Source organism: Juglans regia, chromosome 2, assembly GCF_001411555.2.
Source record: "Juglans regia cultivar Chandler chromosome 2, Walnut 2.0, whole genome shotgun sequence".
Lineage (NCBI taxonomy): Eukaryota > Viridiplantae > Streptophyta > Magnoliopsida > Fagales > Juglandaceae > Juglans > Juglans regia.
In genome coordinates, this window is record NC_049902.1 from 6,993,893 (window position 1) to 7,003,951 (window position 10,059).

The window sequence follows — 10,059 nt, forward strand, 5'->3', positions numbered from 1 at the left end:
TGGTGGGCTGTTAATGTGCATAAAGCGGATGGACCGCTTAGCAGCTGCTCTGATTAGGAAAACAAGAATCTATAATTACCATTAGGGTCATGCTACTGTGCCGCCCAGTTTTCACTGATGGATTTGACCGTTAGTTCATTTTCTTTCTTTTTTTCCCTTAAAAAAAATATTTTTAAAAAAATACATACACAAATTCACTAGTAAGTTTTTAAATATTAAAAAAAAATAATAAAATAATATAAAATACACTAACAGTCAAACCCAAAAAACAGTACACTAGCATTTTCCTTACCACTATATGCTTCTTATGATCATATTGTAAAACAGTGTTGGAGGGCTTTGCAGTCTATAAACTTTTCTGAAGAATTGAAGTTGTTTGTATTTAAAATTTACATCAACTCATCTCAACTCATCTTATCTCATCATTATAATTTTTTTAAATTCTCACACATAATATAATAAATAATTTAACATTTTCAAATCTCAAAATAACTTTTTTAAATTATCTTTAACTTTTTAATTAATTTTTTTAAATTCTCACACACAATATAATAAATAATTCAATATAATAAATAATATTTTTAGAATATTATCTTTTAATATTATTATTATTTTGAGATTTGAAAAAATTAAATTTTTTATTATATTTTGTGTAAAAATTTAAAAAAAAATTATAATTATGAGTTAAATGGAAAGATAAGATGAGATGAGCAGAGATAGTTTCTTAATCCAAATCATCATGTGTCTATTTTTTTTATACGATATATAATTTCTCATAATTTCTTCTTTCTTCGTTATTGATTTACTTGTCATCATCTCACGAGTCCTACTAAAGATGCACGCGGAGTTCACTATTAAAATAAATAATTTTTTTTAATACAATTCAAATTCACTTATATTTTTTTAAAGAGAGTTTACAAAATTTGTATCTTCTAGATGACAAAAATCATTTTATTACTTGCAAGGAAAAAGGTAATACATATAATCATTCCTTTAAAAAAGCAAGACTTTCCCGATGGAAAGCGTTGCATGCGGGAGAGATCTTAATTCCATGTATCCCGGTTAAGTAAGCCCCGCCGTTAGTTTCCGCCCAGACAAAAAACGTGAGCGCCATCGGATGTTCGATTAAAACGAAATATTTTGATATTGATATTGTTTCGTTTTGAAATAATCGATATATATATATATAAATTATATTTTAAAATAATAAATTATATATAAATAAATTATATATAAATTATAAATAATTTATTCTAAATTAGAGGTCAAAAAATAAATTTATAATTTAAAAAATAAAATAAAATTAAAGATAAAAATATAGGCTGAATATAAGCCGAATATAGGCCGGTACGAAACATATATAATACCAGTGACCGGTACAGTATGAGATTAAAACACTGCTAAGTAATATAAGTTGGGTTAGTGCTTCAGTTTTCAATAAAGATATGTGATATAAATGCATTTAAATAAAATTATTTGTCAAGAGCATGATGGCATATGACTAGATTATCTAAATAAAAAAATATGGATTCGAAACACCTCAACTCCTTATAAAAAAAAAAAAAAAATTATTCATATTTTTTATAAAGATAAGTTATCGCCAGAATTTATTAATATGATAACCATTATATGACAACAGTGGTTTTCTTTTAAAGTTTTAAATTTCTAATTATAATTTATAAATTATATAAAATATATTATCATTTTTTAAAAAAAGTCTTAATATATTGATTCCCAAATCATTCAGAACAAAGTGAGTGATACAGAAATCTTCTGACTTGAAATTCTTTATATCTATTTTGTTTTCAGCAAATGTTTATGCAGTAGCTGTACCTAATTAATTAAAGTTTATGAGGGGTCTGTAAATAAATAAATGAGATATGGGTCCTCAATGATGATTCATCCTTGTTTCTGTTACATGAGGATATCCATTATTTTATTTGCAGGCAGTCCTTCTCTTATTTGAATATTCACAAAAATGGCAGAGTTTCGATCGGTATATTCCTCAAATAATTCGATTAACTTGGTGTTGAAATGGTTACCACACCTAGCTTTAATTTAATTATTATATTGAGAGAGAGAGAGAGAGAGAGTCAAATGAATATATTCTAATTATTATTATTTTTTATTACTAAAGAATTAAATAGGTTTCATATTTACAAATTTTATAGAAAGCAAATTGATGAAAATTCTCTAGAGTTCTTATCTGAATTCTAGGGGCTAGGCTCTAGAGTGTTCTGTATAACACCAAGATATATAGTCCTTTCAATTTTATTAAAAAATTAAATATTGTTTGAAAAATTCGCCTATTGGAATGTTATGTATTAATTACTATTATTCTCATATCCCATATTTATAATTTTTTTATAGACTATAAAAATATTTTTTATAAGAAGTGGAATGTAGAGTGATGAATAGTAACTGATGAGAAGAATTATTCATACATATTATATGATCTCTCTCTTCTATACTTAAATCATAAGGAAAAGTTTCTTTGCCCAGTTAGTTTGACCCTCCTAGTTGACCGCTGATTAATTTTTATTTATTTTTTACTTAGTGATTAAGAAAGTAATTTTAAATATATTGGTGTATTTTTTTTATTTTTTAAAAATATTTAAATATATTAAAAATGTGAAAAGAAAAATTAAAGAAAAATAAAAAATATACATTTTGCCTATCAGTCAAATTGAACGGGCTACTATAGGCGCGACTCTAAATCATATGGCTTGAATAAAAGAAGATTCATGTTGCCTTTACTAAGCATTACCTTCTCAATGCATTAAAGACATCTTAAGCCTCAAGTTATTACCTAAACTTAAAAGGGATGAATGTGGAAGAGAGATAGATATAAAAAGTAGACTTTAGAACATTCAATGCTCTCTCTCTCTCTATATATATATATAAATATTTAAGATATCATTAAATGAGTAATAAATGTTATAAAGTTTATTTTTCTTCCATTTGACATCTCCAAATTGGGACAAGAACTAAAAAAAAAAAAATCTCTTTTGAATTAAGTTTGAAGAATTAAACACAATTATATATATCATATTAAATGAACTGGCCAATTAAGAAAAGATCTCAACAACCAATAGAAAAAACAATATTCATGAAAAAAAAAATCAGAATAAATATATCAAGCTTATTGATTACATGTAAGTCAAGCTATAAAAGATTAAAAATAGAGCAAAGAAATGGTGGCATATTGTTCACCATAGATTATAAAAATAAAAAATAAAAAATAAAAAACAAATTTTCCACTATGATTTTGGTCCTGTTCATCACCCTCATCCCATCACAAAAGTTAGGTACAAAAATTGAAATAGTCAATAACTCGCTTTAATTTTTTTAAAGTGTTATTAAATTTTTTAAGTTATTTTTTTATATTTTTTGTATATAATATATGATTGATTAAAAAAATTATTTTATATTAAAAAAATGACGTAATTAATCATATTAATAAATAGAGAAAAATTAGGCAAATGTGAATGAGTTTTTGTTTTCTTTTTCTAATGTCCCAAAAGTTAATCATCACTCAAACAAGTTGACCTGCCTAATTCCAAGATTTTCCACGAACCAAGTTCCTAGGCTAGCTTTTCCACCAACCGTCCTATGCCACGTGTATGCTCCTATCCATGCCCACATGTCGGAACAAATGAAACAGGGCCCACAGTCTGAGAGGTTTAATGAAACTAATCAACCTGGGTTATATTAATCTAATCTAATTATGATTGTCAAACTTCAACACATGGAGGCACGGTACTGGCTGATGAGGACAGAGAGCGGCGGCACTGTCTAAATCCAAATTTCAAATTTCTTACTATGACGTGGCGGATATGGTTTTTGACTGTTCCAAACGAATTTGAGCCGTCGATTGCGAGGTTCCTCCGAACGGCTGAAATTCCCCATTACCCGCCCATAATAATGTCAGGCTCCTACCCATCCATGTATGATGTATCTGGTCTCTCTCTTCTTCTTCTTCTTCTTCTTCTTCTTCTTCTTCTTCTTCTTCTTCTTCTTCCCCGTTAAGGATACTATGGTAATTCTAAAGTCTGGATATATGGCAACTTTCCACAATTAGATATAGCATAAATCACCATTAACGCGATCGATCTATACCTCAGAGCATTATATTCAATGTATCAGCCCAAAGTTGTAGAAAAAAAAAAAAAAAAAAAAAAGAAGAAGAAGAAAAAACCACTTAAAACTAATTATATATATAGATATAGTCAAATTTATATGCAAACAAGCATGCATAATATTTATCAAATCCGCGTGCGTTGTAAACTAGCTAGCTAGCTGTATGAAAGCAGCTAAGACAGTTGAAGAATTCAAAGGGTGCATGCATGAAATTCTTGATATTGAATGTTTCTCTCACCTATTATTTACAATACTCTAAATCTTGTTTGTTTTTACAGATGAGATGAGATGAGATGAATTGAGATGATTTTAAATGATTTGAATAAAATATTATTTTTAATATTATTATTGTTTTAAAATTTAAAAAATTTGAATTGTTAATTATATTTTATGTAAAAATTTAAAAAAATTATAATGATGAGATGAGTTGAAATAAGTTGAAATGAGTCTCGAATCTAAACAAGGGTTAAGCCTAACACTCGTAATATTGTTGATGTGACAGAGATTCACGTCCATGTTACACGAATATTACGCCAGTGTATGTTGTTAATAGAATTTTTCATATAAATATGTTGTAAGATACTCCATTTCTAAGCATTTTTGTTGTTGCCCAACATTTAAAATTTGTATACAAAAACTTCCAATCGGGCATTATTATCATTACACTTTATAAATGCCTAATAAATCAGAAATTAATTTGAGTTTATGTAATCCAAAAGGAACATTCAATTTCTCAAACAAAAGGAAGGGCCTTGTCCAAGTGCATTGTAATATGTAGATTTAGTTTGGCATTTACTGTTGTTATTATTATATATATATATATATATATATATATGTATGCATTATATACACGTGTTAACTATGCATTTCATCAATTGTTTATAACATGTTGGGAGCTAAGATTGCCGGAAATTTTGATTTATTCCAAAAAGACAATGTGGCTTGCATTTTCTTTTATTATTATTAAGGACAGTGTTTTCCTAATTTTCAAAGCTTGGAATCTACCCATGACCTAGACATTCACCACTCACTTTGATTTGGTCGAAGTTTGGATATGGTAGATCAGAAAATATGGTGGAAAAATTAAAAAAAACAATTTTAAGAAAAAAAAAAATGTAATAGACATAATAATAAAATGAATTGATGTGGTTTGGCCATAATATATTTAAAATGGCTATGATTTTTTTCAAACGATCGAGCTACATTATTCTTTATCTTGGCTTTAGTTTTTTTTTTTAAATTATACTTACTGGTGTGACACATTTAAGTGGCTTCATATCTTTATCACTTAAGTAATCAGATACTTGAAAAAATATTACATCTACAGATATGATTAGTGATAATATATAAAATATAAGATAAAGAACATCATTTATCTTTTCACATCGACAATCATAGTACACTTCCTATGAAGGGAATCCAGCCACTTATTGACCCATGGAGTCTTACGTACCATCTCTATCGAGACCCAAATAGAGAGGAATTAGGCACTCCCTCATATATCCATGTATCGAGAAAACTGATCGTGCCCTTTTCATCATGCATGTGAATTTTCATTGAATTTACCACTTTGCATGATGCAGCTTGCTTTGAAATGCTGCACAAGACTACAACTTAGAGAACAAACTTTCATTGCTTCACAGCTTGTAGGTAGGTATTCATTGCTGGATCGGGAAGTGCCAAATCATCAACTGACCTATCAAAGCTGATAAACTAAAAGGTAAGTAACAGTTGATCTTCTTGGATCAACAGTATTTGTTTTTTAGAGAAGGGACACATATATTAGTGCGAAGAGAAATGTTAAATACAGTCTTATAGTGTGCAAGCACTGCACACTCATTTTAAAAAAAAAAACAAAAAATTAGAGTTTACTATTAAAAAAATGATTTTTTTTTCATGTGGGTCTCGGATTTATCCATTTTTTTAAAAAAAGAATAATGCATGTGACTCAGATGAATAGAATTATTATCGGAAATCTAGGGTCAACATAATATGTAGATTTCATGATTTAATTTGAGAATAAAAAATTGGTCATCATTGAGAAGAGGCACCCCCACAAGATTTGGATCCATTCAGGTGGCTGGCTGGCTGAGTTATAATGGAAAATGGTGTCCATGAAAGCAACATTATTGCTTTGGATTTCTTATTGAAACGACACGACCATCTTAATCCAATACCTTGATAATAGATCGGACAATTTTGCTTATCAGGCAGTAGTAACAGATTTGTCTTATAATATCTTCAATTTATAATTTGTTCTACCTAACCACTTAATTGTCCCTTAACACAAAACACTTTATTGCATGTACATCAACCTAGCTAGATTGCAATTAGAATTTGAAGGATTTTTTTTTTTTTTTTTATTAATTAGTGGACCCTCCAAAGACACATGTACACATGATATATACACGCGGGTTCCTTGTGGAAGAGCTCCTTAAAAAAAAAAAAAAAAAAATGAAGAGAGTGAAGACTATATATCTATATATGCGTGTGTGATTGATTCTTATGCATTCGAGTACTTTTATTTACTAGTTAGTATGTAAACACATTACTTACTGTTGGATCTATTACAGCTATAAGAATAATAAAAACACCCGTACTTTTTTATGCGATACGATGTTAGTCGGTGTTATTTGATATTTGATGCATTGATAAATAGGCTTGTAAGGCTCCGTTTCGATACAGAAACATTTTCAACCTATTTCATTTGTCTCGTCATTATAACTTTCTCAAATTCACACATAAAATATAATAAGCAATTCAATTTTTTCAAATCTTATTTTATTCAACTCATCTAAAATCATACTATCTTATCTTACTATTCAAATCGGCCTTAAATATATATATATATATATATATATATATATTTTTTTTCTTTCTATATGTATGTAACTCTTTGGAATAAAATGTTCGAAAAGAATCATAATCATCCAATATTTGCATGTTCTAGCTCATCCTAAACAATGGACTCTCTCCTTTGTTATGCCGCCTCCTTCAAAGTGTCACTTTTCATACATATTGCATGAAAAAAATCTTTGCAAAGTGGGTTTGGAGCCATTTTCAAACAGATCTCTCTCTCTCTCTCTCTCTCTCTCTCTCTCAAAATAGAAGGAAATTTGTGGGGTCATATAGGTCATTTTGGGGTTGAATAAAGTGAACTTCTAACTAATTTTTGGAAAGCCTGAGAGAGGGGCTGTTACATCTTCTTCTATGCATTCACACTCAAAACAGCTGTTATTCATTTCGACAAACAAAGAAGATTTCTTTGGGAAAGCCCCCTCCTCCTTTTTTTACACAGCACAAAAGAAGAATAAGATAGATTATATTCTGAGCTTTTTCAACTCCCTTCAGTCTTCAATGATGATAACAACCCACGTTGGTAAAACACAAGAAATCACCATTCACGTAAGCTGTGACAATGAATCCTACCTGGCCCTCTCATCTTCTTCCTATCTCTTGAAAGTTGCATTTCATTACTTTATTAATAAATTAAATTATTTTATTGCATCTGCTATTCTCAGATTTTACATTACTGGTTTATTACAGATTAATTGTCTTTGGTCCAGATCTTGGAAGAATGGAATTATTACAGAGAAAAGTTAAAACCAAAGGGAGGGCTTAAAGCTAAAACCACCTACCTACACAGGTTGCGTTACTTCCCACGTTTCTTTCTCTCCAAACACCAGTATTTAAGGAGTCTGTGTTCCTCATTCTGCCTTTTTCATTAGATTAACATCTCCATCTTTCAGGTTTGCAACCTTTTTCAGTTCCATGGCTTCCTTCTTTTTTCCTCTCTATCCCTAACTTTTGTTTTTTGTTTGTCTTCTCAACAATATTCTCTGTATCCAATCTCTTCGGGTTTTGTTTTTTCTCTGTTAACGTGACGTGTCCTGATCCCAAGGGATTTGCGGAGGCTAGCTGCTTTTTGTTTCTGTCCATATAAGTCTCTCAGGTAGGAACCGAGGCTGAATTCTGTATACTACTGCTTGTTTTCATCAAATCCCTGGTTCTGAAAACAGGGTTTGCAGATAAAAAAAAAGAAAAAAGAAAAGCAATAGGGTTTTCAGGTTTCCAGGAAATGGAAAACGTTTCAGAGCTTTACAAGGAAGAAGAACAGATGGATTTGCCACCAGGATTCCGATTCCATCCAACTGATGAAGAGCTCATTAGTTACTACCTGCTCAACAGAGTTACAGATAGCAGATTCTCTGCCAGAGCTATAGGAGAGGTGGATTTGAACAAGTCTGAGCCCTGGGAATTGCCATGTATGTTTGCTGCTAAAACTGGTTTCCATGTTTATTTTTTCTCTGATTTCTCTTCTAAAGTGATGATAATGTTGAACTTGGATCATTTTGGATGTAGGGAAAGCGAAAATGGGAGAGAAAGAATGGTACTTTTTCTGCGTCAGAGACAGAAAGTACCCAACTGGATTGAGGACTAACAGGGCCACGGAAGCTGGTTATTGGAAAGCCACGGGAAAAGACAAGGAGATATACAGAGGCAAAGCCCTGGTTGGGATGAAGAAAACCCTTGTTTTTTACAAGGGTAGAGCACCTAGAGGAGAGAAAACCAACTGGGTTATGCACGAATACAGATTGGAGGGTAAATTCTCAGTCCACAACCTCCCCAAAACTGCAAAGGTACCTCCTCATCCACTCTGTTTCCCCTGTTTTTCTTTACTCTTTTCCTCTCTGTTTTATTTATTGATCTTGTGTTTTTGAATTGCAGAATGAATGGGTGATATGTAGGGTATTTGAAAAGACTTCTGGAGGGAAGAAAATCCATATCCCTGGCATAGTTGGATTAGGCTCATTTGGTGGTGAATTGGGTCCTCCTAATCTTCCACCATTAATGGATTCTTCTCCTTATGACGGCAATAACACCAAGCCTTTTGCTGAATCCGCTTACGTGCCCTGCTTCTCCAACCTCATGGATGCTCAAAGAAACCAACAAGGGATGGCGGGTTCCTTCAACGATTCTCTGTATGGAGTTTCCTCAAACCCCACCGATAATCTTTCAAGAATCCCACTTTCAAGCTCCTTCTATTCCACTCAAACCACTCCAATTCCTGGAAATCTCCAATTCCAAGGCTCTGTTACAATGCAAGACCACGCATACCTAAGGGCCATACTTGTAAATCAAGGATCAATCATGAGGCAGAGTTTCAAAACAGAGAGGGAGATGGTTAGTGTTTCACAGGAAACTGTCCTGACTACTGATGTGAATGCCGAAATCTCTTCGGTCATGTCAAATCTCGAAATGGGTAGGAGGCCATTTCAAGAGGCCCCATCTACCTCAGCTGGGCCAGAAGACCTTGACAATTTGTGGAATTATTGAAAAATAAAACATGAGAGAAATCAGAAGAAAGATGTAAACTGAGGAGGTAATAGCAGAAAGAGGAAGAGCAGCAGCTTGAGTTACTATTATTGCTTTTGAATTTGATGGTGTGAAATCTTTGTACAGATATTCCAAAATCACCCCCCCCCAAAAAAAAAAAAAACAAAAAAAGAGAGAAACTGAATGAAAGCTAAGCCATATGTAATGCCATTGTAAGAAAACTCATGCTCCTTTCTTAAGTGCTGTTCTTTATGTTTTGTTGTTTTTAGTCATTTGCTTGGATACAAAAATGAGTGACATTAGAGAATTTTTTTTTTTTTTTTGGGGGAATGCTAGGGATCCCGCTGCCTCTGGGGATCCATCATCCAGTTCAAGCATCTTGTTTTTTTTTTTTTTTTTTTTTTTATAGTTTTTTTGATATAATAATTAAGAAAATATTTTTTAATAATATTATATATTTTTTAAAAATATTTAAATGTATTAAAAAAATATGAAAAAATATTTAAAAATGCTAATCACTAAGTAAAAAAAATTAAGAAAAAAAAATGGAACAGGATAAATGAATAGGATATCCAGCGGGAT

General features: G+C 30.9%; 1 protein-coding gene across 1 annotated transcript; it reads left to right on the forward strand.

The window, feature by feature from the left end:
- Positions 1 to 7,712: 7,712 nt before the first annotated feature.
- Positions 7,713 to 9,716, forward strand: LOC108981845 (NAC domain-containing protein 100-like). Its single transcript, XM_018953096.2, has 3 exons — positions 7,713 to 8,405; positions 8,503 to 8,780; positions 8,869 to 9,716. Exons 1-3 carry the CDS (start codon positions 8,219 to 8,221, stop codon positions 9,475 to 9,477), a joined length of 1,074 nt encoding a protein of 357 aa, XP_018808641.1. The 5' UTR covers positions 7,713 to 8,218; the 3' UTR covers positions 9,478 to 9,716.
- The last annotated feature ends 343 nt before the right edge of the window (positions 9,717 to 10,059 follow it).

What these genes read in the sequence shown, in the direction of transcription:
- LOC108981845 (XM_018953096.2), top strand. Translation starts at nt 8,219, where the DNA reads ATGGAAAACGTTTCAGAGCTTTACAAGGAAGAAGAACAGATGGATTTG. An exon ending in TGAGCCCTGGGAATTGCCAT is followed by an intron (nt 8,406 to 8,502) that starts GTATGTTTGCTG and finishes TTTTGGATGTAG; the next exon opens with GGAAAGCGAAAATGGGAGAG. An exon ending in ACCTCCCCAAAACTGCAAAG is followed by an intron (nt 8,781 to 8,868) that starts GTACCTCCTCAT and finishes TTTGAATTGCAG; the next exon opens with AATGAATGGGTGATATGTAG.